The sequence below is a fragment of the Patagioenas fasciata genome, chromosome 28 (genome assembly GCF_037038585.1).
Source record: "Patagioenas fasciata isolate bPatFas1 chromosome 28, bPatFas1.hap1, whole genome shotgun sequence".
NCBI lineage: Eukaryota > Metazoa > Chordata > Aves > Columbiformes > Columbidae > Patagioenas > Patagioenas fasciata.
Window position 1 is genome coordinate 3,928,372 of NC_092547.1, and position 23,473 is coordinate 3,951,844.

Sequence of the window (23,473 nt, forward strand, 5' to 3'; positions counted from 1 at the left end):
GGCTACTGCTGTGGGATATTGGTGGGGACTTCTGGCCTAAAGCTCCTAAGTTGGCTTCAAGTTGTATGACCCCATCTACTAAACACTGGGTGTACTGCATGAAAGCAAATACAGTGATTATGATATAATTATATAATATATGTATAATATAGAGAGTTATTTGTGTCTACGTGACACTATAAGGTCAAGAAGGTCTGCAGAGATGGAAAGTTAGCAAAGGAAGGTGAAAATGAGACATAGATACAGGCTGGCTTTGTGCAAAACCTTCACGTTCCTTGTCAAGCTATGATCAGAACTCAGATTCGCAGGCTTTCGGCCTTTATTCTTCATTTAAACTAAATAAGAATCACTAAATAAAGGCTTTTGTACCCACCACAATGGAGCAGAAATCCCCCGAGCTTGCTGCTTCACCCCATTTCCTCCGGACCCCTTTCCCAGGTAACGCTCGCTGGACGAACGCGGCCGAGCGCCGCGGTGTCTGTTTGACTCACCAGGGCGCCGCTGCTCAGGAGGATCATGAAGATGATGAAGGTCTCAAACCAGTTGTGCTCCACGATCAGGAAACACGTTTTCCGCAGGGTCCACCACGACTTCCCCAGCCCCTCCTCGATGTTCACCTGGCAGCACTTGCAGCGCTGCATGCAACCTGCAACGGGGACAGAACGAGCCCCCATTTCCTTAGGTAACAACAAAATAACGGAGGAACATAAAACTGCCATTGTCTAGAAGCAGTTTTGATACCAATTCTATTTAAAAACGCTGAGTTTCAGTTAAAACTCTTGTTTTCTTGAGAATCTGATGGTTCCTCTCTCCACTGGGCACTGAACTAACATCAACTGGTGAGCAGATTAAGCTCGTTATACTTGGCGAGGAATCCATGCACTTGATAGAAAAGGAATGGAAAACTTGCTGATAAAATAACCTTGAACCATTTAAAACATCTTTGCCATGGGAATACCTGTAACGGATCAGCTCCTGAAAGACACTGAGGTCAGTGACAGAGGAAAAAACTCGTCTTGAAGCCGGGTTCATAGAATCATTCCAGTTGGAAGCAACCCTCAGGATCATCGAGTCCAACCATAACGCAACTCCAGCACTAACCCACGGCCCTAAACCTCGTCTAAACGCCTTTTAAACCCCTCCAGGGATGGTGAGTCCAGCACTGCCCTGGGCAGCCTGTTCAATGCCCCACAGCCCTTTGGGGAAGAAATTGTTCCCCACATCCAATCTCAACCTCCCCTGGTGCAACTTGAGGCCGTTTCCTCTGCTCCTGGCGCTTGTTCCTGGGGAGCAGAGCCCGACCCCCCTGGCTCCAAGCTCCTTTCAGGCAGTTCAGAGATCAGAAGGTCTCCCCTCAGCTCCTGTTCTCCAGCTGAACCCCCCAGGTCCCTCAGCCGCTCCCATCACACTTGTGCTCCAGCCCCTCACCAGCTCCGTTCCCTTCTCTCCACTCGCTCCAGCACCTCAAGCTCTTTCTTGGCGTGAGGGGCCCAGAACTGCCCCCAGGATCGGCGGTTTGGCCTCCCCAGGTCCCAGCACAGGTTCGGTCACTGCCCTGGGCCTGCTGGCCACCCCAGTGCTGGTCCCAGCCAGGATGCTGTGGCCTCTTGGCCACCTGTGCACCCGCTGGCTCATGTTCAGCCGCTGGCACCAGCACCCCCAGGGCCTCCTCCAGCCGCTCTTCCCCAGCTACAGCGTTCACGGGGTTGTTGTGACCCAAGGGCAGGACCCGGCACTTGCCCTTGTTGAACTCAGACAATTGGCCTCAGCCCATCGATCCAGATCCCTCTGCAGATCCTTCCCAACCCCCAGCAGATTGACACCCCCACCCAATTTGGTGTCATCTGCAGACTTACTAAGGGTGCACTTCATCCCCTCATCTAGATAATTCATAAAGAGATTAAAGAGAACTGGCCCCAATACTGAGCCCTGGGGACACCACTCGTGATCGGTCAACAACCGGATCTGGTTCCATCCACCACAACTCTTTGGACCAGCTCTTTATCCATCACAGTCCACCCATCCAGGCCATGAGCCGCAGCTTCTCCAGGAGATGCTGTGAGCTACAGTGTCAAAGGCCTTGATTCTTCTGCTTCTCATGGCATCAGTCGTACAAATCCTCCACGTGCCCTTGGTCATCTGGATCCTGGCAATGGCAGCTACATCTCCAAAGCCTTCACTTGCAATTTCTTCTAAACTAGTTCCCCTGCAATGCAGGGTCCAAGAATGGTCTCAAAATAAGCTGAGGGCCAGCCCTGATTTAGACTGAGCCCTAAGCTTAAGGTAAGTTTACAGCAGCCACAGGTATCAGTAACATCTCAGAGGCTTCTTTCTACCCTCAGAGTCCTCTTACCTTCCGTGAAACAGGCGTCTGGGTCCAGATACTCCTCCGGCGCCTCCACGGGGACTTCTTCCACCTCGGGCTTTATATCGATGGTGCTGCCTTCAGAGGAGCTGGTGTCATCTAGTTTCTTGGATACAAAATAAAACCCAATCCAATCTATAATTAATTCCCAACAAATATCAGACTTTGTGGTGACTCAGTAATTTGTTCCCCAGATTTACCACAAGGAAGTTGTTTCCTAAATTCACCTCGTTAAGATCCTGACCCACTTTACATCTCGTGTTAACAGGACAGACAGTATGAAGTATTTATATTATATATATTTATTTGTGGCTCTCCATAGCACAAGAAACTTCTGTTTCGAGTGCAAAGACAACATTATAACATAAACCGAAGTCTGGTGCTGAACTATCCAGTTCTCCCTCCCAAGATGCTTCCAGACACTCCCACGAGGGTCAAATGACTGAATGAATACGTAGCGTTCCTCCTACCTCTTTGCTGCCATCAGGATCTGTATCGCTGCTGAAATCTTCCGTGTTGAGGTTTTCAAAATCCGATTCACCCACAGCAATAGGCACCCGGACGGTGAGATTGGGGTTATTGATGAACGACATGTGATCTTCATCTATGATGTACTTCTCCACGCTGCTCCCGATTCCGCTCGTCGTGCCGTTGCCGTTCTTCTGGAAATCAATGTCTCTGTTGATATCGGCGCCCGTGTGGTTAGCGATGCAGTTCACCTTCTTGTCATAGAGCTCGTCCAAGGGTTTGACCTCATCCGCCTCTCTCTGCTTGAAATGAGCCTGCATGAACTCGCGCACTTTCGCCTTGGTCCAGGCGATGCCCTTCTTGATGCGGATGACGGAAATCTGCAGGTTGTTCATCTCCCCGTCGTCGTCTGTCGCTGCCAAGTTGTCGGCGCTGAAGGAGCTCAGGAGCAAGGCCAAGAAGAGATTCAGCACCTGAAAGAGAAGAGGTCACGCTTGGCAGAGCTGACACACGAGGGTCACGTTTCTACAGGGTTTAAACCACCTGCAGAGTCTCCGAACACACCGAGGAGCAGCTCCGGTGTCCCGCAGACCTGCGGAGGGCTCGAGGAACATGACGCTGCTCCTGCAACGCGTTCCACGTGCGGGGAAACCCGCGCAGCACAACCGCCCGGTCCCAGCGGCTTCGGGGCAGGTAACAGGGACCCTGAGTGTGGATGTTAGAGAGGGATTTGAGCAGTCGCCAAATCCAGTTTGAGTCCCACCTCTGGCTCGAATGACGTGTGCCAAATCCAGGCATTTTGGGTGATCACTCCCAGCTCTACTTCCTTGCCCTAGTGATAGTCGGCCAGGATTTATGTTGTCAAATCCTCTTGGTGAGATGAACCCTTCCAGAGAGAGCTCTCACCACTACTTTTAATATATGCAACTGTTCACGCTATGTCATTCCTGCTTACGTTTTCCTCCATAGCTTTTTTCTTCCTAAAATTTAAGCCCAGAAGGAACCACCCTGGTCCAGCCTAACCTCCTGCACAACAGGCCGGGGAGCTGCACCAGCCCATTCCCACACACAGCGCCATCCCATGAATGAGCAAGTGGGCCGATTTTAGAGGAAACTTCCAACCTGATTTTAACACTTCAGGACATCCCCTGCATATCTAATTCTTTCCTCTCCTGGCATTGGAAAAGCCAGGTTTTGCTCCTTTTAAGCTGCTTTTACGCCCCCAGGCCAAGCGTGGGCCTGTCTCCTTTGACTGAGGGGTTTGTACTTCCAGTTTCTGTTGCAAAGGGCTTGGACGCCTTATTTGTGGGCAACTGTTTACGGGCCTTATCAGGGAAATCACATCCTTAATATTGCGCTACCAAAGCGTCAAGGTTTAAGGCGAGGCGGTAATAGACTGTGGCAGACGCTCCCTGTTATCCCCTCACTTCCCGCCACCCCTTTCTTTTAGATTGGAAAGATGATTGGAAAGAGAAGGGGAAAGGAAGAGACCAGGACACCAAGTCAACAGGAGTGTTCATACGTAAGAGGCCACAAAGGACCCCAAGAGACTCCCCAAGTCCAGTGGTCTCCCCACGTTCTACCCCACCCAGAGGCAACCAAGAAAGCCCATCAGTAACCATTTACTGACCACTAAATTTCCGATGACCATGACCATCATGAAGACAATCAAGCACATGGCCTGGCCCGCCACTTCCATACAATCCCACATGGTCTCAATCCATTCCCCACACAACACACGGAAGACAATAAGGAAGGAGTGGAAGAAATCGTGCATGTGCCAGCGGGGTAGCTCACACTCCGGATTGATCTTGCAGACACACTCCTTGTAGTTTTTGCCGAAGAGCTGCATGCCCACCACGGCGAAGATGAAGACGATGATGGCCAGCACCAAGGTCAAGTTCCCCAAAGCACCCACTGAGTTACCGATGATTTTGATCAGCATGTTCAGAGTGGGCCAGGACTTGGCCAGTTTGAAGACTCTCAGCTACAAAACAAACCCAAGAAAACACCACAAACCAGAAAAATGACGCTTAATTTCATCTTAAACAAAGAGGAAAAGCAGGCAGAACTTTCTAAACATCAACCGGCTTGTGTTTTATGAGAACATAACCCCTTGTTTCTGCTGCTGAAGTCAGTGGGCACAGGGAATGCTGAACTTCTCCTTCAATTTGGCCTCTTGTGTTTTGCACCTCGTTACCCAACCCACAGTGATCTCCTTTTGCACAGGAAAAGCACTGAGCTGCTTTTTGCTCTGCAAACTTCGCATCATTAATGAATAAGGGGATTTACGTGAAGGGTGCACATCACAACAACTCACTTTTCTTTCCCAAATGCTTCTCATTTTCCTCTGGAACAAAGGATTTGTTTTCCTGCCCTACCCACCACACACAATCAAAGTTTAATTTCCAGAGAATCTCATTTAGAGACACAATTTCTGAAGCTGGATATAAGCAGGAGCTCCTTGGAAAATCCAAGAGCAGTTGTGGTTCTCTGCACCCAAAAATCTAACCCGGAGTTTTCATCATTTAATTTAATTGAAGGCTGTAGGTATTCAGCACTTTTGTTGTACTGTAACATACAACCTACCCAATTTGACCACAGGAAATAAGGGATGCGTTCTAAGATGGTTCATCCCCATCCACATTAAGTACTCCCCACCAAAATATCGCCCACTGCCTACGTGCAAGGGGCTGTTGCTCACATCTCATAAACAGCAGCTGTGAAGCAAGAAGAGACTGCAAATATAACACTATCCCACCTCTGTCCTCCCCAAAACCAAACCCAACGTGGGCTTGGCCTTTAAAAAGCTTTCCAGAAGCCCCATGACAGCAACATTCAAAAAGGACTGGAATATGGAATATGGAAAATGAAATACCAATCGGAAAGATCGCAGCACGGAAAGTCCTTCCACGTCTGCCAGACTCAGCTCCATCAAACTGAGGGAGACAATAAACCCATCAAAGATGTTCCAGCCTTCCTGGAAATAATAGTAGGGATCCATGGCAATGAGCTTCAGGAACATTTCTGCTGTGAAAATTCCAGTGAAAACCTGGAGTGGGGAGGAGAGAGACAGACAAAGAACGGGCAAAGTTTCACTTTTGCTCATTTTCTGATCAAACGAAGCCATTTGTCAGGCCGACTCAAACTGCAGCCTCGGCTGAGCAGTCGTTTGTCCCCTGATGCACCACAAGTGTCACTGAGATACGCAGGTGTACCAGGAATTAACAGAAACAAATCCTGAGCAGGGAAGCACACCCTGAGCAAACAGAGCACAGCCAGGGTGAGCTCACGCTGCTCAGTGTCCCGCAGAGCCCGGAACAGCCACTGGTCTAAGTCCATATTAACAAGCCGTGTATCATCCCAGGAGCGGATCTGGACCGGGCACTGGGGAGGCCAAACTGCCAATCCTGGAGGCAGTTTTGGGCCCTTAAGGTGCTGGAGTGAGTTGAGAGGAGGGAACGGAGCTGGTGAGGGGCTGGAGAAAGAGGTTTAGATTGGATCTTGGGAATAATTTCTTCCCCAAAGGGCTGTGGGGCATTGAACAGGCTGCCCAGGGCAGTGCTGGAGTCACCATCCCTGGAGGGTTGGACAGACGGACATGAGGTTCTCAGGACATGGGGCAGTGCCAGGGTTGGGGGAATGGTTGGACTCCATGATCTTAAAGGTCTTTTCCAACCAAAATAATTCTACGACCTATTTCTTACCAGGTTTCCTACGGAGAGCACGTGTTCAAACTCCGGGGTCATAGGATGGTGCTCCATGGCCATGAACAACGTGTTCAGCACAATACAGATGGTGATGGCCAAATCAACGAAAGGATCCATGACAATTAAGTTCACTATCTCCTTCAGCTTGATCCAGTATGGGTGGCATTCCCAGATCAAGAACGTGTTGGCAAATTTGTACCAGCAAGGGGGACACTTGCGCTGCGACTCCTCTAGCTCTGTGGGGACAAAACACAACAGCAACAGGTTCAGGCCTCATCTCTAAGGCTGCTGGGTCCATCTGATGCTCAAATAGTGTCTTGTGTTTCCCTGCTTGCACAATTATTAAATATTCTTGGGTTTGAGATACATTTTGCCATATGTATGTACAACACTCAAAACAAAAGAACTCCGGGATGCTTGGCAATAGCTTAAAACAAAGAGTTACTAAGCCATGAATGTCAAGTCCATGGCCAATTGTGCAAATGGCCACAAAAAGTCTTTGTCCTGAGCTTCACCAACTTCTCCCTCATACCCACCACGTCTGCATGAGGTGACCAGGAACCGCAGCTCTGACCCAACAGCCCCGCATGGATCCTCTGATTTAATCCAAATTATTATACATGAATTATACTGAACTCAGAATTGACCAAGGTAAAACGGTTTAAATTGAAGTTACAGATTCTAAACCGCCTTTGGTGCCAGTTTTTAAATAACTTCAATGAATTCGGTGCTGAACGCAGGCTCGGTCTAAAAGAGGAAATAAATGACATAATGCTGCGATGGGTTTTTAGGAGGAATAACCTGATTAAGACAAACCACGTCCATTGACACAAATCAAGTGCTGTGTGTGGTTTTCTTCCAAACTGGCTTATTTCAAGTACTCAGGGGGAATGAACAATCAAGATGAGGGGTTCCCCCTGTGTTCTTTGACTTACAACAGCTCCATGTGAGGTTACCCAGCCCTTCCTGCTGAAGGTTTCTGTTTGCACGGGTAGGGAAAGGACCTCTGCGCTCTGCTCCTCATTGGTTCTCTGGTTGCTTGGGATTCAGTTGCCTTGGCATTTCTAAAGTTAAAACCGAGGAACCATAGCCCCGTAGGCGTTTGCGCGGGAGGGAGGCAGCGGCAGAACCTCACTGTTTCTAAGTATATTTAGTTTTATACAATTTGATTGCAGGAGACAGCAGGAATTTGAGATCATCAGCCTCGTATGGTTGCTGTTCGTACATTCTCGCTGGCTCCTGCATCACATTTTGGGAAAGCTCGTCTGGGTGCGCTGTCCGTTCTTTCACAGCTGTCACATCGCAGCTCTTAGTGGAGCTTAAATCCTTTTCTCCCATGGCCTGGAGGCAAAGGAGGGGCCCTCCAGTCCTTGGGAGCCGGCGGAAGACAGAACACCCGCATCAGACCTCGTTTTACTTATGGACATTCTACTCTGCATATTCATTATTGTAAAACAACAACTCTTTGTTGTCTTTACCTCTGTATCTATGTAATTCGGATGCAAACGCAACTAAAATAAAGTCTAACAAATACTTCTGTATCACTAATGACTCAAAAGAAGCGGGTTTAGGCAAAACGGCGACGTGAAGACGTCCCAGGGATGGCTGAACTGTGTCTGTCGGAAGGGCCGGCACGTTCCGACAGGCACCCCAGGCTCCAAACGCATCTCTGCTGTGCAGCACTCGCCTGAGCAGACGGGGCCTGATCCGAACCCACGTTCCCCATCCCACGCGTCGTTTCCATCGTCCTGACCCCCTGATCACTCCGGAGCCATCTCCTGAAGTTCAGCATCACCATTTGACATCGCCGTGGGCAAGCGAGCGGACACGTGCAGTTGTACCCGCGTTTTGTGACATGCAGAGGGGCGGCCGGCACATGGAACCCCGGGCAGACGTGAAACCCTCCCACGAGCTCCGCTGTGTTCCTACAACACACCACGAGAGGGCAACCGATCCCTACGGGCTGGCAAACCCCAAATGGCCGCTTCCAGCCATACCCACCCTCAACAAGGGTGTTGGTCAAGCCGGTCATGACGCTGTTGGTTCGGTCCTTCCTTCCATAGGACGCGTTCACCTGATCCATCGAGACCAAGAGAGAGCCGCCGGGTTTCTTTCTAATCTCAATTTCAGTCGTACCCTGCAAAATTCATACACTGATTAATACAAACTCTTCATCTTCCCAGTATTTTACGTGCTATCAGCCTAGAAATACGGCACGTGTGCCCGGGGAGAAAATGACCTCTGTTCCTGCCATCCTTCTCACTTTCCTGTATCATGCAAGTGCCAAATCAAAAAATCCTTATGTTACCAACGGCTTCCCTTGCAAAACTTCCTGAGATTTAAAGGATTGTTTCTATTGCCCTTTAAACCCTCAAATGTTTTATCTTTTTGTGGAGAACACTTGCAATCAACTTTGGCTGGATTCCCCATTCCCATGCTTTAAAACAGCTCCTTCTGAACTGCCCCGACATGCACCAAGGCTCCTACTACGATTAGTACTTGAATTAAGGACTCAATCCCAAACCCTGCTTTTCCCAGGAAGCAGAGGGAGGAGGAGGAGGGTCAGTGGGTGTGAGGAGGAAAGAAAAGGGATGTTAAAGCACAAGGTGTTTAATCCCATCCTGGCGTTATCACAGAATCCCAGAATGTCAGGGGTGGAAGGGACCTGGAAAGCTCATCCAGTGCAATCCCCCCATGGAGCAGGAACACCCAGCTGAGGTTCCACAGGAACCAGGTGGCTTTGAATGTCTGCAGAGAAGGAGACTCCACAACCCCCCTGGGCAGCCTGGGCCAGGCTCTGCCACCCTCACCAGGAACAAGTTTCTGCTCACATTTAAGTGGAACCTCCCGTGTTCCAGTTTGCACCCATTGCCCCTTGTCCTGTCACTGGGTGTCACCCAGAAGAGCCTGGCTCCATCCTCCTGACACTGCCCCTTTCCATATTGATCCCCAGGAATGAGTCCCCCCTCAGTCTCCTCTTCTCCAGCTCCAGAGCCCCAGCTCCCTCAGCCTTTCCTCACACGGGAGATGCTCCACTCCCTCCAGCATCTTGGTGGCTGCGCTGGACTCTCTCCAGCAGTTCCCTGTCCTTCTGGAGCTGAGGGGCCACAACTGGACACAAGATTCCAGGTGTGGTCTCCCCAGGGCAGAGCAGAGGGGCAGGAGAACCTCTCTGACCTACTGACCACCCCCTTCTAACCCACCCCAGGTCCCATTGGCTTCCTGGCCACAAGGGCCCAGTGCTGGCTCATGGTCACCCTGCTGTCCCCAGGACCCCCAGGTCCCTTTCCCCTACACTGCTCTCTAATAGCTCATTCCCCAACCTACACTGGAACCTGCGGTTGTTATTGCCTGTGCTCAGACAGACAGACAGACAGACTCTCAACCCGCGGTTCGCTCGCAGGGCAGCATTCAGGACAGGAGGCGAGCACAGAGTTCAAGCCTGGGCTATCTCCTCATCCCCCCACTCCCAACCTCCTCGGAGCTGCCGTATCTGTGTTCACCTCGGGCAGGAGGCGTCCCCCGGGCATGCTGGACGGCGGGCCGCCGATGAGGGACACCACGCCGTTGCAGTCCACCGTGCTGTTCCTCTTCACGTTCCGCCGCAGGTTGGGGAAGATCCGCGAGGAGCGGCTGCCTTGGCTGTAGCCGCTGTAGCCGCTGTAGCTGCTCCTGCGGTCCCGGCCGCGGATGGGGATGAAGAGGGAATCCCTCCGGCCTTCGCTCTCCTCCACCGTGCTGTGCTCGTCGTCCGCAAACTCGTTCTCCGAGACCGGGTCACAGAATCGGCCTTTGTAGCTGAAGATGCTGCTCTTGCTGTTGTGTCGGGAGAGAAAAGGGGAGCCTGGGATGCTGAGGAGAGACTGGGAGGGAGACAAGAGAGAACAACAGCGTGAGGAGCGCGGAACAAAGCGGTGCAGGGTGTCAAGTGCTGCTCAAGTGTTTCTGCTCCTCTCCAGGTCTACACAAACCATCACCGCTCATCGTCAGCTGCGCTTCAGGAGTTGTTCGCTCTTGGCTGGCGGAGCCACGGCGGTGGAGAAGTGATCTGGTTACACACACGACTCGCAGAACTATTTATGGCGGGTAAATGTGTGCCAGGGTTGCAAACTTGGGCCTCACGCATCCTCCTGATCCACTGCAAGTTTAAGACGGTGGGCAGGTTTCTTTGACATGCTAATCAGGATCTAAACTAGAATATGATCCCGACTCCAAGCAAGCATAACTATTAGCGAAGGAAATTAAAACTACCTGGTTCATGATGGAAAATTTCCTCCCCAGCCTGTTATCTGGGAGCCGGAACGCTTTCCTCCTCATGCCGTCCTCAGACTCGGACTTGAACACCTTCTCATTGTCACACTTCTCGTCTCCTTCCGACAGCTCCTTGTCCTTTCGCTTCTTCCTCCTGTTCCGACGCTCCTTGGCGCTCTTGGAGCTGAGTTTGGAGATCTCCGAGGAGCTCCGCGACATCCGCCCCCCTCCGTCATCCTCCACCGCATCTTCAGAGACCGTCCCTGCCGACGTGACCATGGCAGCCGCCTGCGCGTGCGGGCAAGAGAGGGGAAAAATACATCACATTTACCACAATTAATACCCTGTTTTCTGCTTTAAGAAAGATTAATACAAGTCTTTGGGACCGGATTGAGATGCTCATTCTTTCTCTTGGAAGAAACTTGCAGCCACGACTTGTAAAACGTTTTCTAGACTACTTTTTGGAGGTGGTAAAGTCTCAGTCCCTCAGCTTTGTTTGTAAGCATTTGATAAAGGACCAAGAAAGATTCACTTGTCTGTCTTGCAAAGATATTCCCACCCTTACCCAGGAACTCTGGGAACATTAAATTTCCTTAATAGAAGAGAGTTTTCTGTATATAATACAGAAAAAACAGCGGCAGAGAAGAGACAACGCACAACGTCGACTGACGCGGTGCCAGAGCAAACCAGCCACGGCGTTGCTGTATTGTTTTATTATACATCACTGCTCTGTAATAACAGGCAAATAAACCTTCAAATATGTAGAAGCATCACAAAGGAAAATGCAATGGAAACACTCGCCTGCTCTTCCTGCTGCTTTTTCAGTTGTTCTAACATGGCCTTGAATTCCGCCTCCTTCTGCTCGGCCTCCTCCAGCGTGGCCTGGTTCTGCTCCTCGTAAGCCATGGCCACCACAGCCAAGATCAGATTGACCAGGTAGAACGAGCCCACGAAGATCACCAGGACAAAGAAGATCATGTAGGTTTTTCCTGCTGCTCGTAAGGTCTGGAAGTAGAAAGGTAGAGGGAAGAGAAAAGGGGAAAGCGATTTCAGAGCGACAGCGCTGAGCTGATCCCGAGTTTCTTGACCTGAACGCTTCTAAGAAAATTGATTGAACATCTCAGTGCAAAGCACTCAGACACTGACATTCCTCAGCCATCACCACAAAGGTGACGTTTCTCTCCTTCTCTAAGGGAACATCCCACAGACACAAACTGAAAACGGTTCAGAACAGCGTGACACTCCATGCTTCGACTCCCTTAAAACAAAACCAAAGGGAGGAAAAGCCATGCAGCAAGGGCCCCAAACCATCCTCAGGTTACGAGGAAACACGGAACATCCTCCTGGTGGCTGTACTTGTAGTCACTCATTCAGACAAGAGGAAAATATAAAGCCCGTCACCTTTTCCTTCCCTGTCTTGTCCCCAATCCTCATCTTGTAGAACGCTGAAGCAAAGCGTTTACTTACTAATTGATACAAGTTTTCCCAAAAGTCCTGAGTCATAAGGCGAAATAAAGCCAGGAAAGCCCAGCTGAAAGTGTCGAAGCTTGTGTAACCGTAGTTGGGGTTCCGTCCCGCTTTCATGCACGTGTAACCCTCCGGGCATTGGCTGCGAACGAGACAACAGGCACTTCAGGCCAGGGACCAGGTTCTGCCAGGTCTACAGAGCTGCAGGACGGGGTGAAAAACCAAGCGGAGGCGACAGCACGCCCAACGTTTCCATTTCTGAACCTCCATCCCTACTTCTTGGATCATTCTTATGATTGGATTCAGCGGGAAATAATCTCGTAATGATCATTAGACACAACTGCCTCCTGGGATGACATGGAAATGTTGGCTTGTCTTGTATTAGTCGAACAGGAATTAATAATTAGACTACGAAATGCGAAACGTTTTATATATGAAATAACAAAGGAAGCAACAAGGAACTATTCCAAAGGTTTTCCCGCCATTAGCCCATGTCAATGGTAATTAAGAGTCTCTAATTACAATATAGCTCAACACTCACCCCGCGTCTGAGCTGTTACCACAGAGCAAAGGATCAGGGGCACCGGGAATGATGTAAAAATTTGCTGAAGAAGATGAAGAAGAAAAGATTACACACACACATATGGAGGTCGAGGATTTAACATATTATAGCGCTAGAAAAACCTTCACTTAAGAGCCCTCTGCATCCCCTACTGATAAATAGATCAGTAAATCAACTCAGTTTTAAATAATATCAGCTTCACTGTGGCTGAGTTTAAACCCCGTTCTGCAAGTCGGGGCAGCATTTTGGATGAAGGTTTCAAACCAGCTGTGAGAAGGGAGGAGGAAATTAAGTCCCAAAAGCTGGGAGGTTGGTTCCTTGATCACCCACAGCATCATTTCAGCTCTGAAATCCTCCTGGACCAACCTCCCTTGTGTTCTCCGTCACCCAGCACAGGGATCTGCATGGGCAGTTACTTCCCATTGACCATATTTAATCACCTTTTAATCAGAAACGAAACAGAAAAAGATGCACTTTTGATAAAATAGCTAAAAATGCACAGCCAAGAGTTGCTGAAAGGCTGAACCCAACCAGAAACACCGTAACGGGGTTCTAAAAACACCCGAGGAAGGGGGTTTTCCCGCGCCAAGCTGTGCACGTCACACTACAGGGCAGGTCAGCAATGCTGGTCTGCGGCATTAAGCCAAACGAGGTGTTTTTAGGGAACATCTCTGCAGAAATACCTACACATATTGTTGGTGTATTCCTCCCAGTCGAAGCCCTTCGAGCCGTTATCCAGGAAAGTCTCGTTGACGTTAATCGGCCAGATCACGCACTTGTTCCTCAGGTTGCCCATGAAGAGCTGCAGGCCGATGAGCGCGAAGACGCTGAGGCAGAACACCGTGAGGATCATGACGTCCGACAGCTTCTTCACCGACTGGATCAGGGCGCCCACGATGGTCTTCAGGCCTGCAGAGGAGCAAACGAGACTGGAAATCACTCCCAGAGAGGGAAAAGGCACCGAAAACCCCAATACATGTTGCTATGAAGCGGGGGGGTTCCTGGGAACCGCCATGCGCGTTCGGGTTTCCCCACACTGTAGGATGAAGGTGATGGATGAACCGAGCTCCCGGGTTTTGATGGTTGGAACAGAGCAAAACACCAACCAGCCCTCAGCCCACTCCCCAGCGGACAGTTAACAGTTTGATAGGGGCTGATGTACATTGTGCGGGAGATAGGGATGGGCTGGCTATCCATATAGTGAGTAAATATGCATTAAGCATCAATTAAAACTGTGATGAAACATCTACAAACAGGGAGTGGTAATTTATTAAAACTCTAAGGCCATATTATGAGCTTTTCTTGACTTTATCTCCTTGCATCCTGCGTGCTGCAGTGCAGCTCACTGCCCATAATCTCATTTCTTGCCATTCCATACATAACTCTTCTTCGTCCTTGTTCTTAAATCTTGAGCCCTTCAATCTCTGTTTATCTGCTTCAAATTCTGCCTGGAAACGTAACCTTTCCCTTCTGAATTGTTTTATGGTTGATACCTCTCCTTCCTTACCTTCAATTGGAACTGGAACTGCTACGTACTGGTGAACTCTTCTATTCTGCCTATAGTCTTCTATCAAGCTGAGCCTTGCAGCATGGGGCGCAAAGCACTCGGGAGTCATTGCTTTGTCTCAACAGACATTAAATCAAGATACGCTGCTACAAACCTCCCCGTGGACGTGTTTAGTTGTGTTTAAACCTGGCTTATTGGCCAAAAATACAACTTGAAAAGACCGACTACCTGTTGAACTGCTCTACACCTGAAGCTTCTGACTGAAGCGGTCCCGCGTGTCCCCTTTCCCCGTGGGAGCTGAAGTGCTTGGTTGGGATGGCGGGGTTTGGATTTCAGCCAGAGCGCTGGCTCGTCGGGCGTTACCGAGGCCGTCGGGATCGTTAAGAGGCAAAGCTCAATAATATTAGTAAAATTAAACTCAGGCATAAGCCAAGAATCCTGCTGAGGGAGCTGGGCTTGTTCAGTCTGGAGCAGAGGAGGCTTAGAGGTGAGCTCAGCACTCTCTGAACGACCTGAAGGGCAGTTCTAGCCAGGGGGGATTGGGCTCTTCTCCCAGGCACTCAGCAATAGGACAGGGGGGCTTAAACTTAAATTGAGGCTGGAGATTAGAAAGCAATTCTGTGCAGAGAGAGTGGTCAGCATTGGAATGGCTGCCCAGGGAGGTGCTGGACTCACCGGCCCTGGAGGTTTTTAAACTGAGATTGGCCATGGCGCTTAGTGCCATGATCTGGTCAATGGACTGGAGCTGGACCAAGGCTTGGACTGGATGATCTCTGAGGGCTTTCCCAACCCAGTCCATCCTGTGATTCTGTGGTCTGCCAGCCCAGGCTGGTGTGTAACAGGAGCCACCCGCAAACCGGGGCAGAACGCAGCACTAACGCTGATCTGGACAAGCAAGAATTTGGGGGTAGGGACATAACACGGTGTTGCAGCCCTTCCATCAGCCTTTCTGGTGTTAAACGGGATGACCTTGTGTCTATAAATGAGTGGGGAAGGAGGAAACAAAACTACTAAATGACAGATCCAGCGGAACTTGGGGCTGTTCAGATCCAGTCTGCAATGAACCTTCCCACGCAACACAGGTCTGACCCGTACCGGGAACACCGAGATCCAAAAATCCATTGGTAAAAAGGAATTCTTATGGAGGAATAATGTTTTAAAATGTATTTTATTTCAATCTTCAAAACTTTTCATGGATGCCCAAGGCCTAATCCAACCCAGAGCAGATTTTGGCTGATCAATAACCCTCACGCCACGGTTCCGCCGCTCCAATAGGCACCACGGCACATGCAGCCACCAACGCATGTGGTTCTGCTTTGTGTGTTGTTCTCGCACAGTATTTTAAGGAAAACAGGGGGTTGAACCAAGGGGATAAACCTGCGGCAAGAGTGGCCCCAGTCCAGGGACAAGCACCAAATCAGTTTTAACAAGGCGCAGCTCAAGCTCAGCCTGCGTGTCCCTGTTTAATGGGGGCGTCACAGGCGATGGCATCGGGCAATTCAAACACCAATAACTCCGGAGCCAATTAAACACCATCTCTAGACCACCACAGGGTTTCGTATGGTCTGCCAAGCCACAAAGTGAAATAAATCCGTCTGTATTGCACGAACCCACACAGACCTGCTGCCCACGTGGAATTTCGGGTCACGTAATGTTCTGGTAGTGTTTCCCATTTCTATCTTGTCCAAAAGCCACGCTGAGGAGAATTCCAATTAATTACTCATCGTTAGCCCTGATCGTAGCACTAAGATGATTTTCTCATCTGCTCAGTGTTCAAACTCCCCTTCTGTTACGTGTGCTGAGGCAGAAGTGCAATCCCTTTGTATTTTAATATTACTTATGTTCTAAAAATCACTTCTTCCCTGAGACGTGACAGCACTAAAGCCCACGAAGAGCACTCTGTGCCTAAATTCATGTTAAATAGCCCAAAAAGGCTTTTCCACAACCGTTTTACACTCCTCGTGTTGTCAATCACGAATGCAGAGCGAGGTTTGTGCTGCGGAGCCCCCAGCCGGGGGGTCCCAGAGCCTCGGGGGCACAAACAACCCCAATTCTGCCCTTTACAGACGTGCTCAGCGCACCCAGCACTGCAACCGGATCCCTCGGCTGCGGCAGCAAACCAGCCCTTTAACAAAAGTGTCCAGCAAACCATCCCTTCAATAATCCAGCAAACCATCCCTTCAATAATCCAGCAAACCATGCCGCTAGTGAAAAGCACAGGAAGGGCTCAGATTCATTGGAAATAAAGGGGAAACTCCATCAATTTTGAGTCGTTTGGAGAGAAAGACACAAAAGGGCACGGTTCCGCTCCTCCGCTTGCTGCCAGCCTGCATCGCCTTCACTTTGGAAAGCAAAACCAAACTGCTTTTAACAGGGATGCTCTTGTTCGAGCGAGGCGGTGAATCCCTTCAGGTCCCTCCAGTGCACTGCAAACTGCAATTAGCAAAGAGCTTTTGCTCTTTGGGGGTGCACTGGTGAACATTAAGGGATGCTAAGTAAGGAGGTTGTTCTAGCAGCCTCATTCGGTGCAAGGGAAGCAGGAGCCACTTAAGAACATCATGCACAACAGGCATGTGCAGCCGATGGGTTTGGCAGTCTGCAACGGGACAGAAGTGGTGGGCCCTAGAGTTCCATAGGCTATTCTCTGGTAAATGTATATAGACTGAGAAAGCTAAAGAACCATTATAACTTAATGCATTAGGAAAGCACAAAGAAATAGAAGCGCAGCACTCATTAAGTGGTTATTTAGGGTGCCTACCCCGAGACACCTGAAAACTGCAGATGTGAAAACTGAGTCTTGAGCTTGACCTTAAAATTAGGGACACTTTTGAGAACCCGTCTGCGTGGGGCTTTTTATACAGGAATGAAGATGGGAATCCCAGCCTCGGTCCGTGAGTCTCTCAGGACATCGCTCACCCTGACACCCAGACTGAGTCTAGAGGCGGCTTGGGAAGTGACGGTCCCGCAAAGCCCAGCTCTGCGCAGCACAGGAACCGGGCAGGAATAATCAGCCCACAACCGGTTCCACCACAACACACAAACCTTGGTAACGCCAAAGCTCCGTTTAACTCGGTGGATCCCAACCTGGCAGCGTCTTTCTGAAGACAGAGGCGGGTGAGCGGTGCCAGCTCGAACACGACCTGACCCCACGTGCCTGACGCTGCCTCACGCAAAGAGGTTTCATCTTGGTGGGGTTTTGTTTGCTTGCTTTATGAACTTGTTCCATCAGGAACGCTGGTGATAACGGGATGACTCAGCCTGAGGAGCAAGGGAGTGCCTGACCTGGAACTAAACTTTAGGCCTGGTTTTATTTTGGAGATCAAATAGCCACATGCGTACGCAGGGATAAAGGAGCACGGAACAGCAGGTTGTCCATCCCATAATTTGATGGCCTAAAAGCTGTAATTTCCAACTACAGTTTATACAGACTGCAAAGCCCATCAAAAATATCCCGGTGTCGTTTCTGAGGAATAAGCGATGCGGGAAGAACGGGAGATAAGGGAAACAGATACACGCAAACCAGACGTTAATGCTTAATGGTTCTCACCTGGAATAACAGAGATAGTTTTCAAAGCTCGGAGAACTCTGAAAGTTCTCAATGCTGAGACATTCCCCAGGTCCACAAACTCTGTGACATATCTGCAATGAGGGAGGTCACACACAGAGAACACAATGACAAAACACACACCGAAATCCACCACCGAGTACAGACAAGGCAATACGGCACTCACAGGGCCTGCACCCACAGCTAACACCAACCTTACCTGGGATTACAGAAATAGTTTTCAAAGCTCTCAGAACCCTGAAAGTGCGCAGAGCTGAAACATTGCCTAGGTTTACAAACTCTGTTATATACCTGCAGAATTAAACCAGAGTTAATGGCACCGTCGGGGTCACCGTCCTTTTCACACAGTTGTTTGTTTGCAGGAAACAGCTCGGCATTTCAAAATGCTCTAGGATTAGCGTTTAAAAGGGAGAGACGGACAATTTCAGAGCCAGGACACGGTTTAAGTGTCTCCCCAGTGCAAGGTCCAGCTCAGACACTGGCGCTCTCGCCTGTATAGGACTTGAAAATATAACACTACTGCTACAGAATGAAACTGTACGGCTGTCAATGAGGAGACGCGGTGACATCCCCTCGGGTCAGTGCTTTCGGGTTTATTCATGGTTTTAATAAAGTACGATCATCTTTGCTTTGATCAGCATCCTTGGTTTGCACCCCGCACCTCCTGCCCGAGCCACTGGTAGGAACCATCATCCCCTATTTACAGAGGGATAAACCCGAGATACACAGAGGATAAGGGGCTTAGTAAGAGCCTGAGGTGTATTTTACCACGGCTTGGAATAGATTAGTTCCTCTGTGCTGTCTGAAAGCAAACAGGGTATATATAAAGAAAGAAATGCACAGTATTCAAGCTCCTTCCCGGTGCAGAAAGGCCTCAAGTGCTTCATAAAAAGGATCTAAATAATGCACAGGCGCGTTCCAGCCCTTGCCACGCAAAAATAGGTTGTGTTTGAAGTGTATGGGCAACCTCATTGGAAATGAGGAGCGACAGAGTCGGAGCAGCTGGAGATTTAGCGCATTAAGATCAATGCGCTGGGCCTTGTAAAGCTGGCGAGCTGTTCCTTGTGAGTTTATCACGAAACAAAGGAAATAACCGATTCACGGGTCTGTGTGCACGGAACGGGGGAGTTTACACTGTGCAGACCCCGTTTATGGCTGCTTTTTGGGTACAATGTCCAACTCTTTGTGTATGTTTTTAACAGATGGCTAAAAAGCACGTAGGAAAAGAGCAGGAACTCGGGAAAATCAGCCGTCTTAGCTGCAGAACGCAGCCCAAACGAGGCGCTTTATGCAATGAAGGGAAGACCTGGAAATCTGTGCATCTCCTGGTTATCTGTGAGCTCAGACACCCCAGGATCCCTCATCAGAGCACAGGAGAGAATGAGGAAGGAAAACCCAGCGTCTCCTTCCTGCCATTGCGCCTTCATTGAAGTGGGGTCACGATGCTCAATCTGAAAGCACAAGCCCAAAAGGGACGAGAACTTCAAGCCGTTTGGCTCCCAGTACTGTGTTTAAACACATGAGCAACCTGCAGTGCCAGGCGCTATTATAAAGTGTGTTATTAATACCGGCAGTTTAGGGAAAATGATGCTTTTTGCAGCAGCGCCCCTGTGAAGCTGCATTTTCAATGTGCGACTGCTTCCCTTAGGAAAATCCAGCAAGATTGGGGATTCACGTGAGTTTTCCTTCAACGATTCTCTCCTTGCATGCCCACCCTGTTCCCGAGGTCTCATCCCACCCTTGTGTGCCACAAACGGCTGGGATAACGTGGAAACACAACTTACGCCATCATGATGACGCTGAAATCCAGCCAGTTCCACGGGTCGCGCAGGAAGGTGAAGCCGTCTATGCAGAAACCGCGCGCGATGATCTTCACGAGTGACTCGAACGTGTAAATGCCGGTGAACGTGTATCTGCGGCGAGCAGAGCAAAGAGGCTGGTAGAGGTGTGGGGTTAGTGGGGAAAAGAACGCACTACAAACACTTTTGGGTAAAAAAGGTGGATCTAAAGGGTGGTTCGGGTCCACATTAACCAAAACGTGAGTGGGAAAAGAGTTTGCGATGTAAAACGACAGAATTAGGAGATTTGAAAGCACAAGAAGTGTTACTTACTCCACATTCTTGGACCATTCGGGTGGGTTACTAAAAGTCATGAATACACAGTTGGTCAAAATAGTGCACATGATGATCATGCTAAATACTGTGGGACGCAGTCAAGGATCAACGGGACGCTCGTGCGGCTCTTTACATGATCCCAAAAATCACCTTAGACCCCCCAAAAATCATCTTAGAACCCCAAAAATCACCTTAGAGACACCCGAAATCACCCAAGAGGCCCCAAAAATCATCTTAGAAACCCAAAAATCACCTTAGAGATGACCGAAATCACCTTAGAGCTTCCCAAATATCACCTTAGAGACCTAAAAATCACCTTAGAGACCCAAAAAATCATCTTAGACCCCCCCAAAAATGACCTTAGGCTCCCAAAAATCACCTTAGAGCCCTCAAAAATTACCTTAGAGCCCCCATAAAATCACCTTAGAGCTCCCACAAAAATCACCTTAGAGCCCCCAAAAATCATCTTAGAGACACCCGAAATCACCCGAGAGGCCCCAAAAATCATCTTAGAAACCAAAAATCACCTTAGAGCTTCCCAAATATCACCTTAGAGACCTAAAAATCACCTTAGAGACCCAAAAAATCATCTTAGACCCCCCCCAAAAATGACCTTAGGCTCCCAAAAATCACCTTAGAGCCCCCAAAAATCACCTCAGAGCTCCCATAAAATCACCTTAGAGCCCCCATAAAATCCCCTTAGAGCTCCCCAAAAATCACCTTAGACCCCCAAAAATCACCTTAGAGCTCCCTAAAAATCACCCTACAGCCCCCAAAAATCACCCTAGAGCCCCCAAAATCACCTTAGACCCCCCCAAAATCACCTTAGAACTCCTTAAAAATCACCTTAGAGCTCCCAAAAATCATCGCAGAGCCCCCAAAAATCCCCCTAGAGCCCCATAAAAATCACCTTAGACCCCCAAAATCACCTTCGATGCAGGAAGCGAAGCCTCTAAAACCAGAACGAAGCCGTTTCCGTTTCAGAGGCACTTCCTCACATCAATTAATAAGCAGAACAGCTCACCCAATACTCTTCTATTTATCTCTAACACCAGCTGATGTTTGGGAAGCTCCCAGAACACTTTGGAGCGGCTTTGCCATTAGAAGGAAGTTTGAGAGGTGCCAAAAGGGCAAGAAATTAGCGCCTAATTACATCTGAGGTGCTTTTCCAGCTGCTAATTGTATTTAACCATTTCTATTTAACCATTTTAGTGGTTGGTTAAAGCTCAGCTCTTCACACGAAGCAAAAGCTTAAATCAACTCGGCTCCCAAACTTCTGTGCACTGAGGATGGACACAAATAGGTACAATTTAGTAGAGAAAATCAACCAAATGTTTCCTTGCCCAAAGAAGCACATTTTATATTAAAAACAGCGGGTTTTTGTGTACACTCCGAGACCAATTGGGCACCATAATTCATAGACACCATTTGAACCGAGCAATGGGACAACGGGGGGGGATTCGTCAATGAACACACCAAGGGCTAAAGAACTCGGTAATGAAAAGGATATGAATGTATCAAAATTTTAATAGCTATTCTTCTAAACAGATTAAAAGGACTTAAAATGTACAAGGCAGGTGTGGCACTAAATCGGAAGAGTGTTTTCCCTCTGTTTAGGACTACAAAGGTCTGTGGAGACACAAAGAGAGAGAGAAAAGAGAGTTAATGCATGGAAATCAAAGCGTTAAAGATGAGCAACTTTCACGGTTACAAACAATTTACCTCCTTAATGAACTCCCGAGAGGGTAAAACACACCTACCAGTGCCCCACGGATAATTCTGCTCCAAACCATCCGCTTTATTAAACACCCCAGAGAGCAGAGCAAAACACCCCATCTGAGCACACGTGCGGTGGAAGCGCTAACAGATAACAACTGAGGCCCAATGGCCATTTTGGGCACATTCCGTGTCGTTGCATCAACTCTTTGCGCTCTCATTGCCTTTAATTAGTGAGACGTTACTTTATACAGCACCTGCAGAATGAATCTGGAAACATGAGGGAGGATGGATCTTATCTCTCCATCACCAGATGCTGTTTCACAGAATCCCAGGGGTTGAAGGGACCTGGAAAGCTCACCCAGCGCAATCCCCCCATGGAGCAGGAACACCCAGCTGAGGTTCCACAGGAACCAGGCGGGTTTGAATGTCTGCAGAGAAGGAGACTCCACAACCCCCCTGGGCAGCCTGGGCCAGGCTCTGCCACCCTCACCACGAACAAGTTGCTTCTCATATTCAAGCGGAACCTCCTGTGTTCCAGTTTGCACCCATTGCCCCTTGTCCTGTCACTGGTTGTCACCCAGAAGAGCCTGGCTCCATCCTCCTGACACTGCCCCTTTCCATATTGATCCCCAGGAATGAGTCCCCCCTCAGTCTCCTCCAGCTCCAGAGCCCCAGCTCTGGCTTCCTGGCCACAAGGGCCCAGTGCTGGCTCAGCCCACAGCACCCAGCTGGTCTCCCATCCAAGTACTGACCGGGCCTGACCCTGTTTAGCTTCTGAGATCAGGCATTCTCAGGGTGCTATGGTTGTATATATTATACATATCCATATGTATGCATAGATATATGTTCTCCAAGTATATCCTGATAGTATCTGAACTAAACCCTTTTCTCAAGGGCAGAGCAGAGGGGCAGGAGAACCTCTCTGACCCACTGACCACCCCCTCCTAACCCACCCCAGGTCCCATTGGCTTCCTGGCCACAAGGGCCCAGTGCTGGCTCATGGTCATCATGGTTTCATCTCCCACATCAGAAAGCACCGAGAGGATCACACACATCTGGAGCGGCAAAATCAAAACCGACCTTAACACCAGCTTGGAGCATATTTGGCCACAGGAGACGGTTAAACGGTAAATTATTTGAAGACGAAATCAAAATCAGATCGCGGTTCAGCACTGAGTGAGGATTAGTTAGCACAACCACTAATGCACCTCCCAAGAAAAGCGCTTTAAAGTCAATCCTGGGTGGCTCTGAAACAGCAGCGTCAAGGATCGATGAACACATTCCCTTGTCGTGTAACGACCTTATAAAAGGCCATGGGTTTTCAGATCACAGAGTGGTGACGGGACACCCGATTCTAAGAGCCGCCTGTGTCTCCTTCCCTGACACCACAAACTGTCCAAAACTCACACGGGTCCTGTTTAAATCTCCCGCTGTCACCTGCAAAGGCGCCGCAGCAGGACCCACCGCTCCGGGATGCTCACGGGCATTGCTTGTCAAGAGGTTTAAAGTCTACACCACCTTTTAAGCGATGAAATCTCCGCTGTGACTGTGCTGAACATTATGTGGGCACGAGGGCCAAAGAAATCTCCCCAAACCCCCACAGGGTTGTTCTGTGAGGTGGTTCAGGTTCATTGTGTCTACACGGGGAAAACAATCACTGCGGGAGGCCGGTGGTTCGCTCAGATACAGCTCAGCAAGATGGGTCTGGGGAATGATATCTCCCCCAAAGGGCTGTGGGGCATTGA

The 23,473-nt window shown here is 49.3% G+C and overlaps 1 protein-coding gene across 7 annotated transcripts in view; it reads right to left on the reverse strand.

The window, feature by feature from the left end:
* Positions 1 to 23,473, reverse strand: part of SCN8A (sodium voltage-gated channel alpha subunit 8) — a 60,188-nt gene that overhangs the window by 18,351 nt on the left and 18,364 nt on the right. For 3 of the 7 annotated variants that reach the window (XM_071800081.1, XM_065858873.2, XM_071800084.1), the window contains exons 3-19: positions 21,519 to 21,638; positions 20,007 to 20,095; positions 19,680 to 19,808; positions 17,878 to 17,969; positions 13,511 to 13,732; positions 12,803 to 12,866; positions 12,262 to 12,403; positions 11,596 to 11,799; positions 10,795 to 11,082; positions 10,047 to 10,406; positions 8,545 to 8,680; positions 6,541 to 6,779; positions 5,712 to 5,885; positions 4,464 to 4,820; positions 2,836 to 3,306; positions 2,354 to 2,471; positions 492 to 646 (exon numbers count right to left, since the gene is read on the reverse strand). In XM_071800081.1, coding sequence (XP_071656182.1) covers positions 492 to 646; positions 2,354 to 2,471; positions 2,836 to 3,306; positions 4,464 to 4,820; positions 5,712 to 5,885; positions 6,541 to 6,779; positions 8,545 to 8,680; positions 10,047 to 10,406; positions 10,795 to 11,082; positions 11,596 to 11,799; positions 12,262 to 12,403; positions 12,803 to 12,866; positions 13,511 to 13,732; positions 17,878 to 17,969; positions 19,680 to 19,808; positions 20,007 to 20,095; positions 21,519 to 21,638 — 3,360 coding nt within the window. Of the gene's footprint in view, positions 1 to 491; positions 647 to 2,353; positions 2,472 to 2,835; positions 3,307 to 4,463; positions 4,821 to 5,711; positions 5,886 to 6,540; positions 6,780 to 8,544; positions 8,681 to 10,046; positions 10,407 to 10,794; positions 11,083 to 11,595; positions 11,800 to 12,261; positions 12,404 to 12,802; positions 12,867 to 13,510; positions 13,733 to 17,877; positions 17,970 to 18,094; positions 18,187 to 19,679; positions 19,832 to 20,006; positions 20,096 to 21,518; positions 21,639 to 23,473 lie in introns of those variants that run through there. The other 4 variants (XM_071800085.1, XM_071800080.1, XM_071800082.1 and 1 more) reach the window with 3 other exon arrangements.